This window comes from Magallana gigas, chromosome 1 (assembly GCF_963853765.1).
Source record: "Magallana gigas chromosome 1, xbMagGiga1.1, whole genome shotgun sequence".
Classification (NCBI taxonomy): Eukaryota; Metazoa; Mollusca; class Bivalvia; order Ostreida; family Ostreidae; genus Magallana; species Magallana gigas.
The window spans coordinates 67,755,427-67,781,909 of NC_088853.1; the positions used below are offsets into that span (position 1 = coordinate 67,755,427).

Here is a 26,483-nt window from a genome sequence, read left to right on the forward strand (position 1 = left end):
ACGAATCTGGGTTATGATGAAAGTTTAATTCTAACGCTATGACTTCAAATCATAAATCATATTTTCATTTTTGTCATGGGGCAAAGAACTTGGTACTTAACACTTTAAAATCAAGTGTTATAGTTATCCTAGTTGCATTTATGACATTACCGAATAATCAATCAAATTTAATTTTAATAAACTTTGATTTCCAAATTTCACCTGCTGAATTTGAGCTATACGATAACTATCATAGAAATAATATTATACTGAATACTTTTTACCCTGCATATCATTTGCGAATAATTCGTCAGGAGAAAATAGTATTAAGAAAAGTGTCATAACTAATATTTCATTGTAGTATCTACTTGACCAGGAAGATATAAACATACATTAAAAAGAAATCCCGTATTAAATGATTGACACAAACATGCGTTAAGAAAGTTTTTAAGTCGAATATATGTTAATATTATAATGGGAAACTATATTTTTTGTATTCACAAAGTTTGGTTTAACATCAACAAAATAACGCAATCCTCCTGTTAATCCTAACCTGATAGAAAATTCTCATTGTCGTGTTATTAATAAGACGATTAAAAAAACGGCACTATGCAAGTGAGTGTCTTACCAAATAATTGTTTGATCTGCAATGTCATCGGCGGTGTTTGAATTCAGCAGGCATGCATAAGATCCAGCTTTAGTTACCTTTCTGCATGTGGAATTGTTTAAAACAAAAATGTACAATAAAATAAACAGAGCAATTTAATGTTATTTTGTCTGCAAATAGGAAAACTCTGGAAAAAATAAACAAAATGAAATGAAACATTGTGTAGATATATGTAACGAAAAATAAACAGTTGCCCTGATTTCTATTTGCGAATGATGTACACTTAGAGAAGATTTTTGATAAACTATAGGTTTTCTAAATATATTCTTGTTTACTAAACATATTACAAATTGCAATTTGGCACTGTTAAAAGTCACATATTTTGTTTGTCCTCACCAATCATCATACATGTATACATCGATTATATTTAAAGACAATATAATTATATAGAAAAATGAAAATTCATCAAAAGTGCATTATTTATAAACGTATGATTCTTTAACACCATTAAAACCAAGTTGTACATGTATATTCATTAAATATATAGTCAATTTTATAGAATTTAATAACAGGTTCGATTACATATTTTAGAAAAATAGAAATCAGTTTTAATGTTTAATTCATTTCTTTTTCTTTTCTTTTTTTTAGGGGGAGGGGGGGGGGATTTCTTCACGATTTAATAAAACGTTACTTTCTAGAATTAGCCCTGATACAGCATAAAAAACGAGAGTTTTTAATAAGAAACGGAATTTTCCCATGCGTCATAATTCATCATTTGCTGTTTTTGTTATTGTTATTCGTGGGTTTTTTTTGTATTTATTTTGAAAATATATGATCGATAGGAAGTTGATTTCCATTGGAACTAGCTAACAACTTTTAATTGGCCATTTCACCTGTTGATTGCCTCTGTGAAAAAAGGTAAGCGTAAATCATAGGTATTCATGAGCAGTCTAGACCGAGAGAAATGAAATACCAAGCCAAAAAAGCCACAAGAATCTGTCAAGTTATAGCGATGATTATGATGCAAATTGCAACTATTTATTAATTATGATTGCAAATCTGCACCTATTTGACAAAATTATGGGTTTGTCTTTCAAACGCCTCACTGTTGTTGACCAGTTTTCCGGAACTTCCGTAATTACTGCATTCGTCTATATATACGGAATTTTGATCGTCTGTAGGCACAAATCGTTTTGGCCTGAGACTGTTAACTTGATCCTTAAAAAAGTTTAAAAGTTTTAAATCAAAGGGAGATAATCAGAAAGATTCAGGATGACGAGCCTTTTTATAATTCTTGTTTTCTTTGGTTTAGCATCGAGTAGTGTTGGTGATTGTAAGTATAACATTTTTATAAGCCCTAAGTACTATCACTTAAAGAAATTTAATTATAGGTGTTAATTTTTTATAAATGTTTCAAAATGTATGTTCTCAACTTTTTAAACATCTGTTTATTTTTTAATATGGTATTCATAGTCTTAACTATAAATAAGACCGCAAAAAATTGCATATATTGAAGGTTTCAACTTAATTGTGATTTTATGTGAAAGAAAAAAAAACATTTATTATAACTTTTTTGTTTCATGTATTTGCTATTTAGCTAACGTTTCCTAAACATACTGGACATAAATCCATTATATTTTTTCGTCGAGAGGAATTTTGCATTTCAAATTGATTTATAAGAGAAATAAAAGAAGAATATACATCTATTTAAAAAGTAAAATAGTTCTGCTTATTTGCATTCTTAACATATTCTGTCAAAAATTTTAATTCATTGCTTCAAATGAATACAACGTGGATGTAACTCTCTGAAGGTAGAAACAAGCCATCATCTTGACTTTATATGTCTGAATGTATAAAATTGAATCGTCGCATAGCACCATTAATTTATATCTGAATATGATTAAGTACATGCCGATTAAAAATAAAAACGGGCCATGGTTACAAAAAGATGGCTAGAACGATATTTTCCAAACATTTATGTCTTTTTGCAATCTGTTTTTTAATCTATCATAAATAATGACGATTGCCGAGACAAATGTCGGTACATTTTTTTGGAGTTTTTTTTATTTTAATGCATTTGTTGGAAATTGAATGACCCATCCAAAAACAATATATATCATATTTTATTTCATTTCATTTTTACGGTAAAAAGTTTAAAAAAAATTACAATGAAATATGTTTTTGTATAGATGGAGAAGAATGGAAATTTTTATATTTGCAACCTACATGTACATACAATTTCTGTATTGTTTAGGAAAAGTTGGTAATTGGTATAAATACTTTTTAAATAGCACCAGATCCTGTTTGCAAGTACGGACTACAAAGCTATGGTAGAGGACAAGCCTTCGTTGATATAGTTGGCAGAAAATGCATGTGTTCACAGGACTATAAAGTAGTCTGCGATACCAAAGATTGTAAGCATTATAATCTCATTTCGTCTCATTTCAAAATCGATATTTACTCGTACATGTACTCATTTGGTGTTTACTTTTATAGGTACATTTGATATACATATTTTTCAGATTGTGATTATTTGGGTCAAATCTACAAGGTGGGCGTGGTCTTCTCGGCAGGAGACGGATGTAATGAATGCCAGTGCGGAGCGGACGGAACGGTGGAGTGCACCAAGGATCCTTGCTACCCAGGTACTTGTTTTAGCTAAAACTGAGATATTGGCTGCATTGTTTAAAACGTTTATATCTTAGATGTGTTAATTTTAATTAAACACTTTAAAATTTTGTAACCTTCTACCTATAAATATTAATCACAGGAAGATCGTATCGGCAATGGAAAACGTTATTTGTAATTCTGATATGCAATGCTGTTTTTTGAAAAAGAATGAAAGATAAATATAAAAGTTGTGGTTTATATCATTTCTAGTGCACTATTTTAAAAATGATAATAAGGAAAAATCTAAAATGGATTTATAACATATAATGATAAGAAAAAAATCAGCTACATCACAGTATATTTCATTATGATTCGATTAATCATTATCATTGCTCACTTTGAATTTTATTCATGTCTCTACAGGATGTAGACATTTGGGAGTGACCTACACAGCCGGGGATATATTTCCCATGGGTGATGACTGTAACACGTGTAAATGTCTGAGAACTGGAAAAATTCAATGTTCCGAGAAGAAATGTCATCCAGGTATATACGAATGCACAAGACTTTATCTTTTCGCTAATTCCTTGTCTTGGATTATGGTAACATTCCAGAACAAATTGTCTCTAATAGATACACATTTTAAGAAAAAAATCTCTTAATGCCTCTTGAGCTGTTAGGTTGTTACAAATAATATGACATCCATGGTTTCAAGCCTGCTTTTTTCAAACTTGTACTCCGTAAAAAAATATCTATATGTTCAAAAACAAAATAATATTTCACACCCTTATCAATTGCAAATTGCTTTCTTTGCAACATTGCATTTAATTTGTCAGCCAACTGGCATAAAAGCAACATATAGGCTATGGAGATTTATATAATAGGCATATTTTTCTTTTCTTTTTTCAATAGACTGTGTATACGGAGGCGCTAGCTACACCACAGGTGCCGTGTATCCAAAGGGAGATGGTTGTAACAGGTGCACGTGCATGGTAACAGGGGAGTCAGTCTGCACCTTGGACTCTTGTGAGCCAAGTAAGCCTCTTTTATCAGGCATCCCTTTGTAAGCAATGATTTGATTCATTATACCACAGAAAAAATAAAGAATTAAAACTCTGTGAAATTATTTTTAAAAAAAAATTATTTTGTAGCTTGTGAATTTAATGGAAAAGTATACAAATCTGGTGAAAAGTTCAGAAAAGGGGACGGTTGTAATGAATGCGTGTGTATGCCAGGTGGAATAGCCCAATGTACAAACAAACCTTGCTATCCAGGTAAGCTTTGACCAAAGTATTATATTCTTTTCTTTAAATGTTGAAAACTAATCTCATATTAAGCATTCTTTTTTTCTTTTGACACTGTCAGATGCAATTGCTCTGAAAATATTTTTTTGAAGCATTCACTAATACGAATTCGACATATATGACAGAATTGTATCAAGTTAAATAATGCTGCAGTAAAATGAACGAATTAAATTCATTGGGATTTTCTCGAATTTAGTTTATGTTTTACATAATATGTTTATCATTATTCTTATCTATGCATTTTTTGCTTTTTCAAACGTTATTCCATCGGATCATTGTTATGTCATTACAAAAAGATAAATATTTGTAAAAGTGGCTTCCATTTCATAATGCTTGACCAAAATTAAAAATTTGAATTTATTTTACCTTTTTACAGACTGTGTTTATGAAGGACAATATTATACTAGAGGAGATATTTTCGACAAGGGAGATTACTGCAACACATGTAAATGTATGGCTGATGGGACAATCCAGTGCTCCGAAAAACAATGCTTCCCAGGTAACCCTTGCAAGAAATTCAACATGAATATCGACATATTCGAATAGCTTGGTGAAGTAAACAATGAGCACAAAGTTGTTTTTCATATCATATATCATTATAATTTGATTCCATCAAGTTTATTGTGGAAAAGGAAAAAAAACCTGCTTGGAACATTTAATGCAAGGAATTTATTTTAGAATTGACATTCATTGCTTTGGTTTCACATTCTTCTGAAGAAAAAATATCTTTCGATAATCTAAGTTCTAACTTCTCTTTTTTTTTTTTTTTTTTACATTAGATTGTCGTTATAAGGGAATTGTATACAAAGCCGGTCAAAGCTTTAAACCAGACCAGTGTAATACATGTTGGTGCACAGTTTCCGGTGACGTCAGCTGTACAAAATTCTCATGTTACCCAGGTATTTTAAAGGTTTTTAACAATATGATTAAATATACTGTTTAAGTTTAGTGTTAATAAGCACATTAAAATGTATACCCGTTCTGGTCCTATTGTTACCTTTGATGCATAATGTTCATCTTTTTTTTTTCAATTTTCAGCTCATTTTTTTTTTAAAACATGTCAATGCTCCTTCCCGATTTTTAAAAAGAATTATTTTATATTAATCAATAGATTGTGGCTACCAAGGCAAAACTTACAAGTCCGGAGAGAGCTTCCCCAAGGGAGATAAATGCAACACCTGTATTTGTTCTATTACTGGTGAAGTAAGATGTACCGAAATGTCATGTGTTGACAACTATATAACTAAGGAGCCACAGTCCTACATTACTAAGAAACAACCCACAATTTCGTACGACAGTAAGTATTCAGTCATATGATTCATTAAATTAAATTCGTGACGTCAGTGGCGTCGGAAGCAATTTGTAAGTATAGGGGGGATGGGGGAGGGGGCTAGACTAATCATCAGAAATCTCGACAAGCAGACAAAAAAGATGAATTCCCAAAATCATCCTTTTTTTTTGGGGGGGGGGGGGGGTATTATACCTATAGCTCCAAAATTCAATATCGCTATTAATATTACCTTATTGGAGAAAACTTGGGGGATACTGGCCCCTCTATGTTGCTATGTGCCTGATGGTTAGGTCTATGTTTGCAAAAAAAAAGTGGGGGGCTAATGCCTATGGGTGTTTATTACTTTAAGAAGCCGTACTCGTAGACTTTTTATGCTTAGACTGCTAATACAAGTAGCCATGGATTCGATCATTGAACTAGATTTCACAGCAAAGTGTGTAGGAAAAATATTATACCGTTAATAAAAGCATTTGATGTTTTTAATAGAACCCGTAACTGTATCGTGTGACTACAAAGGCAAAGGATACACTTCCGGTAACGTGGTCCCAGCCGGTGACGGATGTAACACGTGCTCTTGTCAGCCGGACGGGACAATGAATTGTACCAATTTTCCTTGTCTAAGAGGTAAACACCAAGACGACATTTCAGTGTGAGAAAGCATGTTTTACATTTATTTCAGAAGAAACTGAACGATGAACTAAAAATTGAAAGGACTATAAGCGGTGATATGCATTTCTAGCCCTCAAAATTAAAATTTTATAGAGACTTTTAAAACAAAGGCTCAAGATAATTGAAATCATATTAAAATAAGTTTGTATAAAGTTTTCATGCCAGTGACGTCCTAGAACATTGATAACACCATTAGGATTGTTGTTTTCATAGATTTATGTTTTGGCGCAAAATATGGCTAATTTTCGACGGTTTTCTTTACTGGAAAATATCAAGAACATGCAATTATACGTTAGAAAGTCCTTGAGTAGGCATGCGCTCTTTACCTCAAAAGGTAAAAGATCATGAAAAATTGAGGCTAAATTTTCTCTTTTTTGTAAAATTGCGAGATATATCCAATTTGTGTAACGTTGTAGATGTACACGTATTAGACAATACTGGCTAATATCAAGAAAATGTCATAAACCACATCTGTAAATGTTTAATCCAGATTTGATACGATTTTTTTTTAAATTAGTTAAAAATTGGGCTAGGGCAGTTATTTGCTCATATTAAATCATATTAAACTCCTTTTTTATCTGTCTATGTTTCAGTACTTCATTAAATGACTCACGGGGATCTTGTGAATTTTTTTTAAAGGTTTACAGAATATAACAGATTTTAAGATAAATGCAGTGTGCTCAGTGGCATAATCACAAAACTTTTCCTTCATTCTGTTTATATTTCTAAAAAGAATATCATAATTTTTCTATCGTTTGATCAATATTTTGTTTCATATGTTTACTTACAATAACCCGTCTGTTTTTCAGATGATGACAAATAGAAACCTGAACCCGGTCCCAGATTTATTTGAATTCCAAGTTAACTTCTTGTATTCTTGCTTTATGTTGTTAATCATATCCATTTTTATTCTATTTATTATCATTCATTAACCATTGTTGTTGACAATCGTCTGCAATTAAAAGCAATACTGAATTATACTGTCTTGTTATGAAATTACTATAATTTTTATGGCCCTTTATGTTGGAACCATGGACAGCTCAACATTAGACTTTCTTTTTGCCTTATGTACGAAAGCCGAGAAGGATCATTCGAGATTCGAGATTCAAAATACGAGATTCGAAATACGAGATTCGAGATTCGAAATTCGAGATTCAATATCTAAATTAACCAATCAAATCATAGATCTGAAACCTGTATCCTAGCAACATCAAACTGTTCTAAATAAAGATCATTCGTACATGCTCTTTCCTACAAATTAATGTCTTAATAGCTCTTATATTGTGGTTATAAAATGGTTAAATTAACATTGATAAATTGACCCCACACAGGATAAACAATTAAATTCGTGATAACACTGTGGGCTTTGCAAATCTATGTGATTTTGTTTGTCCTGTATGTATCCCCCCCCCCCCCCCCGATCCATTTGAAACCGTTGTGTATTCGCCCCAACTGTGTAAAAATCGGCTCGCGAAGAAAGATCAACTGAGTGTGGTTTTAGCTATGAAACGAAATTCAAAGAAATAATCGACATGTCAAAATATAGGTTATCATAAAGTTTTAAACCATAGAAGATATAATGATTTACAACCTCAACGACAACAATCCAGATAGGAATAGGAATATTTCATGTTTTTTTTTTATCATTTTCGCTAGCTAATGTAAGACATCACAAATACCCCAAACCCCCTCACGGAAAAGGAAATGCTAGGTGATGAGAGAGAGAGAGACAGACAGACACAGACAGACAGACAGAGAGTTTTGTAGTGTCAAATTCAGTTTTGATTTAGAATTAGAAATTAATTTGATTTGTTACAAGCATATATAGACAATAATTAAGCCTCTAAAAGGAGAAAAGAGAGGAGGTAGCTAGGGTAGGGCAGACCAACTAGCAAGATTTAATTTTAGATCGACTCTCTCTCTCTCTCTCTCTCTCTCTCTCTCTCTCTCTCTCTCTCTCATCACCTAGCATTTCCTTTTCCGTGAGGGGGTTTTGGGTATTTGTGATGTCTTTCTTTAGCTAGCCAAAATGATAATAAAAACATGAAATGTTCTTTAAATTGTATGCGGATGTTGTACTCCAATAATCTGTTTTCAGTATAATACATTTCCAGAGGGGGGGGGGGGGGGGGGGGGGGGGCTTTATAGTCCTAATTAGTTTGCCCGTTATTCTGTCCCCACTTTGTTTTCTCTTCGTTTTCCAGGGTTTTTTTTATTTGGCTCGGCAAATTAACATAAAACTTTCTGTGTAGCTCCATAACGATGCACTGTAGATAAATTACGAGTAGTTTTACTTTTGATAAACAGGTACATATTTTTAATTTGACTCTTATAATCGGATTTAATATTCCAATAAATAAAGGGTAGGAAGAGTAGACGGGACTTTTTTGCGCATATCCTACTGTACCATTCATTCAACACAGGTATTCAGCTATTAATTTTTGAAAATATTTTGAATTTATGGCCTGATTATATATAAATTAGAGCTGCGCTGGTGCATCTATTTACCCAAATGGACCAAAATATAACCAAATGAATCTAAAAAATTTGACATTAGTTTTAAACGTACGACTCTTTTTCAATTCTAATCGGGTATGTCCTTTAGAAAAATCTTGAACCACACACATTTTAGCAAATAAAACGACAATTGTTTCATTTTTTTATGGGGAGGGAGGTGGTGCCGGTAAAGGACATGTATTGCTTGTGGCAGTTGTGCTATACTCTCATTTGTTATAATAGGTAATACTACATATTGATATAAAATGAAAGTTTCCAATTACACTGTACATAGCTTCTATCATGCATTTTGACCCGTGCGATAGTTTAATACAAATTTCAAAGCATTTAATGTAATTCAACCGATCATTTTTTAAATTTAATTTTCTGGATCCCCGCCTGATACGTCCGCCTTCTTGTATATTAGAATTACATGTACGTTGACCATATGTACACATTTACTTAAGGGTGTTGTTTACTCAGGGTTTGAGTTCTCAAATTCGGATTGTTATAAAGTTCAATGTCATGAGTAAAATTTGTTCTAAACACAAAAAGTATCTGTGAAATGAATTATTATTGACATAACATTCGATATTTCTACTATATTATGGAATTATGGCAAAACAAAACTAGACTTTTAGCCAAACAGAGGAAATTCGGACTAAATTTTGCAGATTTTGTTTTCTACTAAAACATTTTTGGAAGTACTCTAAAATTAAAAGTTAAGATTTTATATTTTAGTCTATATAATTTTGCATATTTCCTGGTAATTTTACATCATTTATTCATTATAATAACCGTATGGCATGAATTTAAAAAATATTGAAATATGCTTAAAAACGAGAAAAGACACCATATCTCAAAATTTTGATCATTGACCTCATTTAAATTATATGCCAACAGAATAAGATCAATATAAGTAGTTTAATACTATAAATGTTTTTGTATTATCATCATTCAATTTTTTGTAAAATTGGATCAAAAATGGGTAGGAATTTGAAAAGTGATAGAGGAAATTCGGACTGGAATATTTATAAAAATTGTGAAGGAAAACTTAATGCTTTGTATGTATTTAGTGTCACTGCCATTCATAAATTGTATTTCATTTTCAAAAGTGTTGAGCAATTTGTATTATTTTCACAATTAAAAAAATCTCAATCATAGTGTAAAATTTTAAGTGATTTTCCTTTAATTTTCCAAAAATATACAATGGCCATTAACTCAAAAAGTAGGTCATTGACCTACTTTTTGGAAAATGAAAAATAACACTAGAATAAAAGGTCTATAACACACAATAGATGGTTTTTCATTATCATCAGTGGAATTATTTTTCATTCTGAGTAAACGTCATCCTTAATCGGCTATGTTATGGGACGATAACATTTTTTATCAATGTTTTTGCAGGATAGGTAACAAATAACAGCCTATTTGTGGGTTTTTGAACTGATTTTATGCACTCCACACCACTCACAGTTTCTTTATTTGGTGTTCTGTGTGTATGGCGACAAATTGGTAAATTTGCACCACTCACCCCTTGTAGCTTCATCCTGATTACATTTTATATGGCTAAGTGTAATGTAGTAGTATATTAAATACAAATAACTTTGTTTGCAGTGCTTATTTACATCTTTAGAGATTTACTTACAAAAAAAGTAAACATTTGTATGACTTATATGTAATTATTGTCAATTTTGGTGCGGGGGGGGAGGGGGGGGGGGTAGGAAACTACAGAGAAACATAACTTGGCTGTGAAACATATGCTTTTATTCTTTCTTGTTGATATATCAATAAATGAATTATAACAAAATACATGTACAACAATTAATTTTGAAATATTCATGCACAATCAAATTTTTAAAAAGTTTTACTGTTTTCTGCACAAGAAATCGGCAATGTGAACAAATTGGAACCTTATCATCCGTACCTTTAATTGTAGAGAGTAGGTATCCTTCTATATTGAAAACAATTCCAAAAGTAAGACTCATAATAAGTTGTTTACTGAGGAAAAGGAAAAAAAATGTATTTATTAATAATTCCGTATGATGTGATAATATTTCAATGATTTGTTTATAATCATAGTACTAGTGTATCACTGTATGCATACATAAAAACGATAAGTAATGCTTATATTTATTAGTGAAACAGGACAGATTATTTATATTTAGATAATTTAGATACATGTACTAATCTTCATGCGGGGATCTAGAAAGGAGGGGGTCAGGGGATCTGGACCCCCTCCTCGGGAAAATTGGAGCTTATTAAATTAACATAGTAAATTTTTTTAAAATTGGCCTAGGACCCCCTACAGAAAAAATTAGCTACGCTTATGAAGATCTCTACCATAACCGGATTTTTACACAAAAGGGGTGAATAAACCCGGGTTTTAAACTATTACTGGTGGTGAAATACCCCAGGGTTCAAACGCATCAGGTGGAAATGCACCAGGGCAAACAAAATCACTTAGATCCGCGAAGCACACTGCATTATTACTAGTCTACTTAGATATTCTGTGTAAAAGTAAATACAAATAATTATTTAGTTAGGTAGGGAGAAGTGAACATAGCATTTATTTGTAGGAAAGAGCATGTACGAATGATCTTTATTTAGAACAGTTTGATGTTGCTAGGATACAGGTTTCAGATCCATGATTTTATTGGTTAATTTAGATATTGAATCTCGAATTTCGAATCTCGAATCTCGTATTTCGAATCTCGTATTTTGAATCTCGAATCTCGAATGATCCTTCTCGGCTTTCGTACTTATGTACATATACTTTCTTTTATTTACATCTACCCGAATATTGTACCTTTTTTTCAAAACCGATTCTGATTCAGTATATCTTCTGAAGTTTGAGGGCACACGAGGCGCTTCTTAATGTCAGGAAATTCTTCATGAAAATTTAGATTATTTTTGTATGCAAATGCAAATAGAAGTTAAGGCGCCTCACTACACATTGAAATAGTTTTCTCAAATCAGCAGAAAATTACTTGATTATGATAGAAAGCATGATAGATAAGAAGTATATATGTCAAATAGGCGACAAAATGTGCAATTTTAGATAAAAAATGATATTTTCAAAAATTTCAGTCAGTAAACATAAACAAAAGCCCCAGGTGGATTCGAACTCATGACCTGCGGTTCACAAGCCTGAGCTATAACGATATACATCTGAATCGATTGATACAAACAGTTTAACAAAACATTTAAATAGCCATCTTTTGACGTAGTGTCTAAAAAGTATAAGTCCTCGGTGTAGTAAAGTACCTTAAGTTATAAAATATATTTTCCATTGAAACTATCGCCAACGAGAAAAATATTATACAACATGAAAAATGATGATGGCTTATTGTAATGGAAATTTTCGTATTGGGGAGATAAGTAATTGTTCTTACAAAATGAAAAAGAATATGTCACCTCTGACCTTAAAATTTTGACCACTCAGCAACCTTTAACTAGCTTTACTAAGTTCGCACGTCTTTCTCGTTTCATGTCTAGAAATTAAAAATTAGATCATACAATCTCTTGTTAAACAAGAGGCCCATGGGCCACATCGCTCACCTGAACAGCAGTTCCTTGTAACATTACATTTCGTAGCATATGCTTTTTCTATTTTAAACATTGAACCCCTTTCTGGGGACCCAGTTATGGTCCGAGGTTTATGGTTGGCTTGAACAACATAAATAGTAACATAGGAATGAAAATGTGAAGCACTGCGGTGGGACCGCACGTACACAACCTGAAAAACTGAACATAGCAGAGTTCCACTTCAAGAGGAATAACTCTCAGACTGTACAGAGCACAAGAAAGATAACTCTTGGTTCCACTACATTAGAGTTTACACAATTTGAGGATCCTTGCATAGTAATCTCACAAACTGTAGCATTAAAGTTCTCGAGAAAAACTTTTTAAAAACATTTTCAATATATCTTTCTATGTTAAACTTTGAACCCCTCTTAGGGCCACAGTATTAGTCCAGTGCTAAAGATTTAATTATTTGGAATCTACATTATTTAAGGATGCTTGCCTAGTTATCTCACAAGCTGAAGCATTATAGTTCCCTAGAAAAAGATTTTTCAACATTTTCCCTCTATATTTCTATGCTAAACTTTGAACACCTCTTGGGGCCCCAGTATTAGATTGAGATCACGGCTTTTATAATTTCGAATCTACACTATTTGAGGGTGCTGACGTAGTTATCTGACAAATTGATGCATTGTAGTTCTCGAAAAGAAGATTTTTAAACATTTTCCATATATACCGGTACTTCTACATTTAACTTTAAACCCATCTTGGGTCTCTAGTATTAGTCCAGGGGTCACTATTTTAAAACTGTCAAACCTTCATTATCCAAGGTTGTATGCATGATAGTAATCTCACAAATTGAAGCATTGTAGTTCTCGAGAAGAAGATTTTTTAACATGTTACCTTTATATTTCTTTAATAAATTTTGACCCCATCTTGGGGCCCCAGTATTGGTCCGGGGGTCACGATTTTACCAATTAGGAATCTACATAATCGAAGGATGCATGCATAGAAATTCCACAAACTAAAACATTGTAGTTCTTGAGAAAATTTTTTTTATACTTTTCCTTTATGTTTTTTAAAATGTTTAAATTTTGAACCCCTCTTGGTGCCCATCAATTGTCCGGGAGTTACAATTTTTTGAATCTACATTATTTAAGGATGTACATGTATGCATAGTAATATCCCAAACAGTTGCACTATAGTTCTTGAGAAGAAGATTTTAAAACATTTTCCTACATATGTTAAAATCTAAACCCCTACTGGGGCCCCACTTTTTGTTCGGGGGTCACGATTTTTACAATATTCACTATGTATACAACCTTTTGTGTATGTATTGGCATTTTTGGTGAAGTGGTTCTTGAGAAGAAAATTTTTAAACATTTTTCATATGTAGTTCTATGTTAAACTTTGAACCCCGCCTGGGGCCCCAGTCTTGGTCCGAGGGTCACGATTTCTACAATTTAGAATCTTCATTATACATACAAGCTTTTGTGTAAATATTGGCATTTCTGGTGCAGTGGTTCTGGAGAAGAAGATTTTTTAAACATTTTCCTAAGGTATTTCTATGTTAAACTTTGAACCCCACCTGGGGCCCCAGTCTTGGTCCGAGGGGCACGATTTTTACAATTTAAAATCTTCACTAAATATACAAGCTTTTGTGTAAATATTGGCATTTCTGGTGCAGTGGTTCTTGAGAAGAAGATTTTTAAACATTTTCCTATGTATTTCTATGTTAAACTTTGAACCCCGCCTGGGGCCCCAGTCTTGGTCCGAGGGTCACCAATTTTACAATTTAGAATCTTCACTATGTATACAAGCTTTTGTGTAAATATTGGCATTTCTGGTGCAGTGGTTCTTGAGAAGAAGATTTTAAAAAAAAATTCCTATGTATTTCTATGTTAAACTTTGAACCCCGCCTGGGGCCCCAGTTTTGGTCCGAGGGTCACCATTTTTACAATTTAGAATCTTCACTATATATACAAGTTTTTGTGTAAATATTGGCATTTCTGGTGCAGTGGTTCTTGAGAAGAACATTTTTTAAACATTTTCCATATGTTGTTCTATGTTAAACTTTGAACCCCGCCTGGGGCCCCAGTTTTGGTCCGAGGGTCACCATTTTTACAATTTAGAATCTTCACTATATATAAAAGCTTTCGTGTAAATATTGGCATTTCTGGTGCAGTGGTTCTTGAGAAGAAGATTTTTTAAACATTTTCCTATGTATTTCTATGTTAAACTTTGAACCCCGCCTGGGGCCCCAGTTTTGGTCCGAGGGTCACCATTTTTACAATTTAGAATCTTCACTATATATACAAGCTTTTGTGTAAATATTGGCATTTCTGGTGCCGTGGTTCTTGAGAAGAAGAATTTTAAAGACATGCACCCTAAACTTACTGTTTCGCAATTATCTCCCTTTTGAAATGGGCTGTGCCCTTTATTTTAACAATTTATAACCCCCTTTCCATAAGGATGCTTTGTACCAAATTTGGTTAAATTTGGCCCAATGGTTTTTGAGAAGAAGTTGAAAATGTGAAAAGTTTACAGACGGACGGACAGACGGACGGACGGACGGACGGACGGAAGACGGACAACGGGTGATCAGAAAAGCTCACTTGAACCTTCGGTTCAGGTGAGCTAAAAATTAGAACTTGAAACAAAATTTCAATACTGATTCATGTTTTTCTTAAAGGTTATCTGAAAGTTATTTTTTCAATAAAATGCTTTTGGTATTTTTTGCGGGAGATAAAGGTGGTGGCTTTTCCAAAAAATTACATAACCCGCGTTATAGATAAATACACAATGTATTTTATAAATTATCTGCATTTTATTGTTTATATTACCATCTTTCCTTAACAAATTGATAATTAATCGTAAAAAGTAAGTAAACTTCACAATACTATTGTTGTACGTTTGACATAAGAAACGGTCATTTTTTTTCTATAGGCATTCGAGTCATTATCATGATTAATTGTTGCAGTCCGTGATGTTTTCGACCAATCGATTAATAGTAAGTGTAGGTTTTAATCATGCCAGTTTCTACAGAGCTATGGATTCTTATGAATTTCCGTAAAAAATAGAAAAAAAAAATAAAACTTTGTGATAAAGATATAAACACATATTATTCAAATGCATATTTTTTTATAAATCAATGCAGGCTTATTTGCTTACCAGTAAATTAAATCTTGTTCATAGAATTAAAGTTATTCGTTTTCAAAGTCGATCTTTTTAAAGATCTTGTTTCTCTTAAATCAAATTTGAACTACCTATGTTACAAAATATTAAAAATTGGATTGATAATCATTTCTTACAATTTTAAAATGGCATTGTCACGATATATGTCAAACTTTTTTCCGTATTGTTATGGTACCAATACTTAAGTGAGGCATTTGTTTGATTGTCGGTATTTAAAGTTATAAGCAAGATACACAGCTGACAGTTTTTTATTGTGTAAACAAAGCTTGTGCCATGTTGTTGTTTGCATTGGTTGAATATATCGTAAAAAGGACTCTGAAATAAAAAAAAAAAGAAGACTATTTTCAAACTTAAGAATTTCAAATGTCAGGTAAAGATTAATAGGTTTATTATAAGACAAAATTTCACATGAAATCGTACCAAATAGGAGAATTTGGAGAGCAATATAGTCAAATTTAAAATAGTGCAAGTGAATGTTATTTTAAACTGTGGGGTTTTTTTCCGGAGATGTGCTCCTGTTTTTCAATTATATCCCTTTTTTCAGGACACATGCTCGTTTGCTTGACCAAGGAAATCTTAATTTATTAATGAATAGAATATCGATCAAATTATACCAGGAAAATTTGGCATTATCAAAGAGCGCAATACTGGAACACCATATCATGAATCCACAAATTAAGTTAATTTTAAGCATACTATCAGAGAAGATAAAAACTTAACGGTACTATGCAACGGCACATTTATATATAAACATACATGTACGGTCAAGAGATGATAACATGCTTCTTTATTGAGAAAAAAACATTCAGGTTGAGTTTATATGCAGCAACCAATTCAAATTGTTAACCAAATATTTCAGAAACGCAATTTCGTTAACATGGTTAAAAGTACATGCATATGTTACTATTGATGTTTATTCAAACCATTTAAAATTTAAAAGTGTTTTTTTTTGGCGACAAAAAAATTTCATTTACTTGAAATATGTTATGAAAAACAAGCTTCATAGCATAAACATACATATAAAATGATACAATAAATGTTATAAATCATTTGCATTCTTTAACATGATGTTGTTATTTATTCAAATTTTGAATATGTATGCTGATTGTTTTTATCGTATTTATAACAAATACACATGTAATGTTTTAACCAGGTATAGAAAAAACTGAGAAGAAACAAATTGATAAAATAATTTGAAATATTTTTCTAGAACAATGCTACAAATATGATTATAAAAACAAAGTTATATTTACTGTGGGTAACACAACACGAAGTCAAACCAAGAAAAACAAGGAATATAAAAAGGCTCCTCTTCATATTTTTGCTGATTATCTCCCTTTGTAATTAACTTTAAAGCTGTTAAGATAACAGTATCGGATCCAACTGGTTTGTGCTAGCAGATCAGCAAAATTTCCTATATAAATACCAAAAAAATCCAATTAAAATAATTGGCTATTTCCAAGTATCAACATGAAAAAAATATATATATTAAAGGCAACAACCAACAAGCAAAAAAAAAAAAAAAACCCCACACACTTAAGACAAAATTAATGTGCTTGTCAACAATTTTCAAATTTTTCATCACAATTTTTAAGAATCCAGATTGAGTGTGACGTTATTATAAATGTTGAATAAATCTAAAAATTCCAGAAATTCTATAAACTATCCTTTTATGGAAAAATCATTTCATTTTCTCTGTTTAGCTTGATTTTTTTTTAAACACGCTATCAATTTGTATTTTGATACGTTTAGGCAAATATGCAATTGATGCATTTTGATTTTAAGCATTTGATATTGGGTAAATGATGAATAACGTTACATAAGACATAATTTACCATGCAAAATTGGATTTAAGTACACATTTGAATTTGTTTATAAAAAACAATTCTTCATCAAAAACAACCAAAGGTGTATTATTCTTTGACAAAAAATATAATCTCAAAATAAAAGTCTTTTATACACTCTGGAATTTACGTTTGATATTGAAATTTATTTTAAAGCACTTGTCTAGTAAATGTGATTTACACAATGTTTCTTTTCGTATACATTATTTTTCCGAGTGCTCATAAAACCACCTTTACATTCAGTGATTGCGGTTAGTGAATTGTTTTGTGCATTTTTGTTTTGTAGCAATGTAAAATGCAATTAGCCAGTTGTTGTGCTTGCAATCTTTTTTCAACGATCACAGATGGTATTGCTGATCGAATTTTCATGGAGCATTTACTTCCAGAGCATAATTTCTCATTCTGAATCATCATATTAAAATAGTGATTTTTCTTTTATATTAGATTTCATTGTCGAAATGCATAAGTGTTGATTTTAAAATAACCTTTGTGAATATAACAAACTAGTTTACATTCTATTTTTGTAATATTTTGCGCTAACGGACTTTCTTAAAGCATGTTGGTATCATAGTTATAATACGGAGTTTATGTTCGGTGTATTTTTCACAATCCTACTGATCAAAGAAAGAGTACTTATGCTAATAATACTTGTATTCTGAAACTATGGAGCCCGGATGAGACATGTTCATGTAGTTCATTAGCACATCACCGTAATAAATGTTATTACATTATGTTGCAAACAGTATATTTTTACGCTTGTTGCAAAGCAGAATTTAAATTTGTATGGCCTTCTTTGTCATTTAAAAATAAAATATTACATTGAAAGGTGCGTAGCAAATGCACAACTCAAAATTGTGAGTTTTTGATAACCAGTGGTCGCCCTCGAAAACATATTTTTAAACATAACTCGTAGTGTAATATTTAATTTTTTTTCAGTATCAACAGCAGTAATCAATTAACATATGTTTTTTTTTATCTTCCTTTGATCTGTGTAAAACTAAAAGCATATGACTTTACTGATGTGAATGTGTGAAGGGAAAATAATTAAAAACTGTTTATCGAAATATAATTTATAAATATGAAAAAAACACATCAACGCATCATCGATGATTAGGCAGTAAGGCATTGTTGATGATGAAAGGGCACGACGATGATGTAAGTCGATGAATCGATGACTCGATGGAACGAGAGAGACGGAGAGAGAGAGAGAGAGAGAGAGAGAGAGAGAGAGAGAGAGAGAGAGAGAGAGAGAGAGAGAGAGAGAGAGTGTACGTGTTTTAGCATTCTTTTAGTTTTCAATTTTATGAATAATAAATGTGTTTTTTTCACTTTGCAGGATTAATTATTTTGCAAAAAAGAAAATACAGAATTTTCATATGGAATGTTCATTTTATAACAAGATAATGAAAATACTTTATTTTTAGTTCATTCATCTATGAAAAATTATTGAGAGAGAGACAGACGGACGGATGGAAGGACGGACTGACAGACTGAAGGATAGACGAACATACAGAGAGAGATGAAGGTAGAAATCAATGCCAATGTCATAAAGAAAGCATAAAGCAAGGCTTTTTAAGGGAAAAGGTATTTCTGAGAAAATACAATTATTCTACATGTGATTCTATATGTATAGTTATGTCTTAATGTTCAGAAATTTAATTATCATCAAAAACCTTTCATTGATGTCCCCTCCATACTTAAACTTAAAACTTAATTAGTTTTCCTTCCGTCAAAAAGCACAATTACCGCTAATTTCTTGTAAAAATACAACAATTACTTTCTAAGGAGAAATACTGTGAAATCAATGAAATAAATCTTCTTGTGGATTGATGAAATTAACCAGGTTTAAGGTGACGAAATGTTTAGGGAAACATGCCTTTCAAACCCCAATTAATAGATTTGTGGATAATTAACAGCCACCACAAAAGCTAATGATTCCACAGTGTGTTCAGTGAATCTGAAAAAACCATATCTATAAATCAATGACTCCTGTTGTTGAAACTAGCGTAAAGTTATTGATAAGGCGGTTCTTTATTCTTCGTTTCACCTGCACTCTGTTTCCACGAAAAATCAGTTTAACGTAAATAATGGATATTCACGAATCTTCCCGAGCAAATAAGACAAAACCAGAGTACAAAATACCACAAAATTGTCAAGCTAAGGCGATTAATATGAGGTCAGTGGCGAATGATTATAAATAATGATTGCGAATATCCACCTGTTTGATAAAAAAAGATTGTCTTTTAAACGCCCAACTGTAACAATCCATTTCCCCGAAAAGTTCCGTATTAGCTGCCTTTTTCTATATAAACGGAATTTTTTGAGTCCGTAAGCGCAAACTGTTTCGACCCGATACATACTGCCAACCTGTGACATAACAAAGTTAAATTCCAAGGGAGATAGTCAGCAGACCTAAGGATGAAAAGCTTGTTTATATTTCTTGTTTATTTTAGTTTATCATCGAGTAGTGTGGCTGATTGTAAGTACAGACATTTTCATATGATCAAATAAGTAACACCTTTCTTGCTTAAAAAACCTTGCAAATCATTTGTGTGGTTTTTATTTTAAATTATTATTATTTTCAAATTACATATGTAAAACTTCATTATTTCGTTATTCGTTATTTCCTTTACAACTTTTTTTAAACTTATTTATGTTTATTTCAATATACAGATATGTTAGTTACAAATAAGACGAAAACAAACTGTATTACAGCTAAGATTAATATAAAAAGTGACTTAATGTAAGAGAATTAGAATACAACAAAAACAGTTATTACAACGTTTAAATGCATTAATTTGGTACAAAGCGATTTTGTCCTTAATATTTTGCAAATAAATGAATTATTTTTTTTTTTTAACCAAAATGAAGTTTGTAATAGAAATTGGTTTAAGCTATCAATATAAATATAAATATATATTAAACGGAAACAATATTTTGCAATGCAATATTGCATTCCTAGCACATTCTTTCACAATCTGTGATTCGTTGCTGAATGTAAATACAGAAAATGAACGTATGTTTCGGAATATCGAAAAACGCCATCATCTTGACTATATGTACGTTTGTATATTAGTTTACAATCGCATAGTATTATTTAATTATACCTTTGGTCTTTACAAAGTGTACAACCAAAGTATGACACTGCACTGATGTATTTGAAAAGGTAGACGGCCATCTAATAAAAAATAAATAAAATGGGGATGTCGTAAAAAATGGCTCACCAAATAATCATAGCAGTTTAAAACCATCGTTTAATAAGAGAAATGCCAATCGAATGTTTTAGAGGTTTAAAATTTCGACACACAACGAAAAGTTATAAAGAAATATAAAGAATACATTCATATAACATTTAAATAGGATTTATCCTCTTTTTTTAAAGATATTAATCACGATATTTTAATAGCATCAGAGACAGTTTGCAAATATGGAATACAAAGCTATAGCAGAGGTCAGACCTTTATCGATCTAGTCGGCAGAAATTGTACGTGTTCACATGACTATGAAGTTGTCTGTGACACCAAAGAGTGTAAGTATTGCGATCTCATTATTGCTCAGCTCCCTTTTTAAAATGATATTTACCCGTAATCAATAGGTGTCTTCATTTTTTTGCACCTGCGTGTAAATAGTTATCGGTTCAATTTCATAAATTTACCTTGGCAATAATGAATGTAATATCATTTCGTGGAGATATATGTCAGATACTTAATTCAATACTATTGTTTTAATAACTTGCAGTTGGATCCTTTTTTATGACAATGATAAAGTTGTAATCTTTATGAACATAACATTAAGAAAAGTGTATGTGCATCTTTGTATTAGTATATTTTTCAAATGATATATGTGCCTGATAGACTGCAAATATGTACATTTTGGGTAATATTCATATTATTATAAATATTTTATGGAATAAAGATTGCTGTTCCATGAGTTCCATTTTTCACGTAGACATTTGTGGATTTCAAACATTTGAGATATTTTTTTTTTTTCAGATTGTGATTATTTGGGTCAAATCTACAAGGTGGGCGTGGTTTTCTCGGCGGGAGACGGATGTAATGAGTGTCAGTGTAGAGTGGACGGAACGGTGGAGTGCACCAAGAATCCATGCTATCCAGGTACTTGTTTTGTCTAAAACCGAAACATTAATTAACAATTTTAAAATGTTTATTACTTAAATATATTAACATTATCATAAAACCTTGAAGTGGGAACTTGCTACCGTCAGTTCAATTATATATTTTACAACATACACCATAGCATAGCATAGAACTGAAATTTCATAGCATAACATTGGAATCTCATAGCGTAGCATTGGAATCTCAATGCTATTGAGAATGTGTTAACAAATATGATCGTATCGTCAATTATTAACGCTATTTATATTTTGATATACAATGCTGTTTTTGAGAATGAAAGATAAAATAAGTGGATGCAATACAATATTTGGTGATAACGAATTAACAAAGTAGCAATGTCAAGAAAATGATGAGATATTAGCCACATCCCAATTTATTAAATGTTTCATTATTAGGTATTATTCATTTCACTGCTTATGTTTTCTGTCTCTGCAGGATGCAGACATTTAGGAGTGACCTATACTGCTGGAGATATATTTCCCATGGGAGATGACTGTAACAACTGTAAATGCCTGAGAACGGGGGAAGTACAGTGCTCCGAGAAAAGGTGTTATCCGGGTAATTACGACTTCACAATTAAGATTTTAATTTTGATAGTTACGTATTTTAGATATGCGGCCTGCAATTCTAAAAAAGATATTGTCTGTACTACTTTTTGAGCCAATAGAATGTTGCAAAAAATATATCATGTATGGTTTTATAGATCTGTTTTATCAAAATTGGTATTTTGCAGTTAGTTAACTGGTATCTAATGTAAAATTGAATTGTCCATTTTGTTGTGCAGTAATACGTCTTTCTTAAATTCCTTTCCACCATTGACTTCAATTTGTCAGCCAACTGTCAAGGAAGCAACATATGTATGAAATAATTCATTGTATCCTCTCTGCTTTCTACAGACTGCTATTATGGAGGCGCTAGATACACCACCGGTAACGTGTATCCTAAGGGAGACGGGTGTAACAGGTGCACGTGCATGGTGACCGGGAAGTCAGTCTGCACCTCTGACTCTTGTGAGCCGAGTAAGCCTTCTTTTATTATATTGCTCTCTCTCTTTCTCTCTCTCTCTCTTAAAATTCTTCATTTGTTGAGCATCCACCCTCCCTCATAGAAAAGAGAACATACTAGTTCTTTCCCTCATTGATATTTGTATGAGTCTCCATTAATCTCTTTTACCTCTCTCACTCAAATTATTATATATGTTATATATATAATACACGGCTACTTCTGCTTTTTAGTACAGCTAATAAAATTGTCAGAAAATTTACTGACATTTCTTACCATGGTATAGAAATAACTATATAACCTTTTTGACTTAATCCAATATGCCACATATACTTTTAATAGACTCTGTCAAATGACTTTTTAAACAAAATTTATTTTGTAGATTGTGATTACAACGGAAAAGTGTATAAATCTGGTGAGAAGTTTAGGAGAGGTGACGGTTGTGACGAATGCGAGTGTTTACCAAGTGGAAAAGCCCATTGTTCAAACAGACCTTGCTATCCAGGTGGGTTATTACACAATTTAGATATTTTTTTTTTCAAATCTTTAAAATTATTCTTATTCAAAGAATGTTTTTTCGGGGGGAGGGATAAGTACTGTCAAATTAACTTGCTTTGAAAATCAATTTTGTGGAATACCTACTTTTTCCAAAGTCATGATGCAATGAAAAATCTGAGTTTATAATTGCTTTAGTAAATTAAATAATTATTTAAATAACTATGCTTGATGTAGTATTTAATTATTAATAAGAACTTTATTCGTGCATTTAATCTTTTTTTTAAAACAAAATTTTATGTAACATAATTTTGTAACAAAAGGGTAGGTATTTGCCATATTTTAGTAAAAATGGCTTTTTCTTAAAAAAAAAGGGGGGACATTGGATTAAACTTGAATCATTATTATTTTAGCAACAGACTGTAAGTACGAGGGACAATCGTACAACAGAGGAGATATTTTCAACAAAGGAGACAAGTGCAACAATTGTACATGTTTGGAAGATGGCACGGTCCAGTGCTCCGAAAAACATTGTTCTTCAGGTACTGTAGAACACCACGAAAAATGAGCCACCGCGAATTCTAATGATTCCACCGTAATATTCGTAAGATAGTAACACAATAGACAAATGCTCGCGTCAACATCACGTGGTTGATTAAACCGTGTAAGGAAAAATGATCATTCACGAATGGCACTGATTATTACAACTTGGTTTTTTAAAGAAGAAAATGAAACAATAGAAACGTTTTACACAGATAGTTGCCGTGAACACATTAGAATTCATCGGGGCCAATCGTCGTGGATCTCATGTATTAAAGGCTCGTGAGGACGTAACTTTGTGCATTTTCTTATACGATTATAGTGTTTGATATCTGGTATTTACAAACAAATATGACTTTAAAACCCTAAATTTATTATTCGTGAAGAAGATTAAAATTCATGGATGAAAGATACCTACTAATTCCACGAAAATTGAGCCACCACGAAATATAATCATTCCAAAGTATGCTAGAAATGACTTTCATTGCTTTAGTTCCACATTTTCTGAAGAAAAAAACATCTTCTTCATTTTAGTTATAACTTGTCTTTTTCATATTTTACATAAGAATGTCGTCATAATGGCACTGTATACAAAGCCGGTCAAAGCTATAAACCAGACCAGTGTAATACATGTTGGTGCACAGTTTCCGGTGACGTCAGCTGTACAGAGTTCGACTGCAACCCAGGTATCTGAACGATTCATAAGATAATGATATTAAGAATATTATATTTTCATTGATCATTAGAAGATCTAAACCAATTACGTTTGAGTCTAATCGTTTCATTCGCTGTATATATTACATCAGCTACTTGAATTTTTTAGCTAAGCTTGTATATAAAAGAGGTCAGTTCTGTTTTGTGTATTCCCCTCTATAAATCACTTTCTAGATTGTGGCTACCGAGGCAAAACTTACAAGTCTGGAGTGAGTTTCCCAAAGGGAGACAGATGCAACACATGTATTTGTTCTATTACTGGTGATGTAAGATGTACCGAAATGTCCTGTAATAACGACTACAAATCTAACGAACAACCCAAGTACGACTACAAAACTAAGAAACAACCCACATACGACTACAAAACTGAAAAACAACCCACATACGACTACAGCGCTGAGAAACAACCCACATACGACTACAAAACTGAAAAACAACCCACATACGACAACAGAGCTGAGAAACAACCCTATAAAGACTACAGAACTGAGAAACAACCCTACAAAGACTACAGAGCTGTGAAACAACCCACATACGACTACAAAACTGAGAAACAACCCACATACGACAACAGTGCTGAGAAACAACCCTATAAAGACTACAAAACTGAAAAACAACCCTATAAAGACTACAGAGCTGTGAAACAACCAACATACGAATTTAAAACTGAGAAACAATCCACATACAACTACAAAACTGAGAAACAACCCTATAAGGACTACAGAGCTGAAAAACAACCTACATACGACTACAGAGCTGAGAAACAATCCACATACGACTACAGAGCTGAGAAACAATCCACATACGACTACAGACCTGTGAAACAACCCACATACGACTACAGAGCTGAAAAACAACCTACATACGACTACAGAGCTGAGAAACAACCCACATACGACTTCAAAACTAAGAAACAACCCACATACGACTACAGAGCTGAGAAACAACCCACATACGACTACAGAGCTGTGAAACAACCCACATACGAATACAGAGCTGAGAAACAACTTGCATACGATTACGGAACTGAAAAACAACCAACATACGACTACAGAGCTGAAAAACAACCTGTATTCGACTTTATAAATGAGAAACAACCCACATACGACTACAGAGCTGAGAAACAACCCACATACGACTACAGAGCTGTGAAACAACCCACATACGACTACAGAACTGAGAAACAACCTGCATACGATTACGAAACTGAAAAACAACCAACATACGATTACAGAGCTGAGAAACAACCTGTATTCGACTTTATAAATAAGAAACAACCCACATACGACTACGGAGCTGCGAAACAACTTGCATACGACTACAGAACTGAGAAACAACACACATACGACTACAGAACTGCGACACAACCCATATACGATTACCATTACTGGCTCTGAAAAGAACTGAAAGTGCCAGTTTTGCTGATAGTTTCTGATATTTACTGATATTGAACGGTTATTGCTGAGAATTACAGATATTTATTTTACTGATAATTTTACTGTTGTTACTGATAATTGCTGTGATTTCTGATAAGAACAGATATTTACTGAGATTTACTGTTTGTACTGATAATTGATGTCATTTACTGAGAATATTTTAAGGCCCAAAAACATTGTCTTCTGATTATTAAATAACACATATTTCAGATATAACACAACTCTTTTGAGTTTTATTCATTTATATAATTATATATTCTTTTTATTCATATGATATATAGCTTCTTCTTTTGAACTTCGGAAGCACACAGATCACATTTTAGACATAATATTAGAAAGCCGATTAAAAAATTGGTAACTAAAGGCAGACTCCACAAGAATTTTCATGTTTAAATGCGATCGACAATTTTTTTTTGAACAATAAAAAAATCCATATCTAAACATTGTTTTTTTTTCAAAATAGAGAAGATACCTGGTCAGCACTTCAAAATGTCTTTGAGGTTTTACTTCACAGAAAGATAAGCGAGGAAGAATCTGTGTATAGTATACCTATTTTCAGCAGATCAGGAGGTTTGAATGTCGCATTTCAACCTAATAATTGTCAGTCTGATACCCTGTGCAAGACATTACGTAATATCCGTTT

The 26,483-nt window shown here is 32.1% G+C and overlaps 1 protein-coding gene across 1 annotated transcript; it reads left to right on the plus strand.

Moving 5' to 3' along the window:
* The first annotated feature begins 1,777 nt into the window (after positions 1 to 1,777).
* On the plus strand, positions 1,778 to 26,209 carry LOC105325303 (uncharacterized). The gene is made up of 9 exons (XM_034462832.2): positions 1,778 to 1,919; positions 2,878 to 3,000; positions 21,510 to 21,632; positions 22,089 to 22,211; positions 22,550 to 22,672; positions 23,038 to 23,160; positions 23,564 to 23,692; positions 24,257 to 24,376; positions 24,579 to 26,209. Exons 1-9 carry the CDS (start codon positions 1,859 to 1,861, stop codon positions 25,799 to 25,801), a joined length of 2,148 nt encoding a protein of 715 aa, XP_034318723.2. The 5' UTR covers positions 1,778 to 1,858; the 3' UTR covers positions 25,802 to 26,209.
* The last annotated feature ends 274 nt before the right edge of the window (positions 26,210 to 26,483 follow it).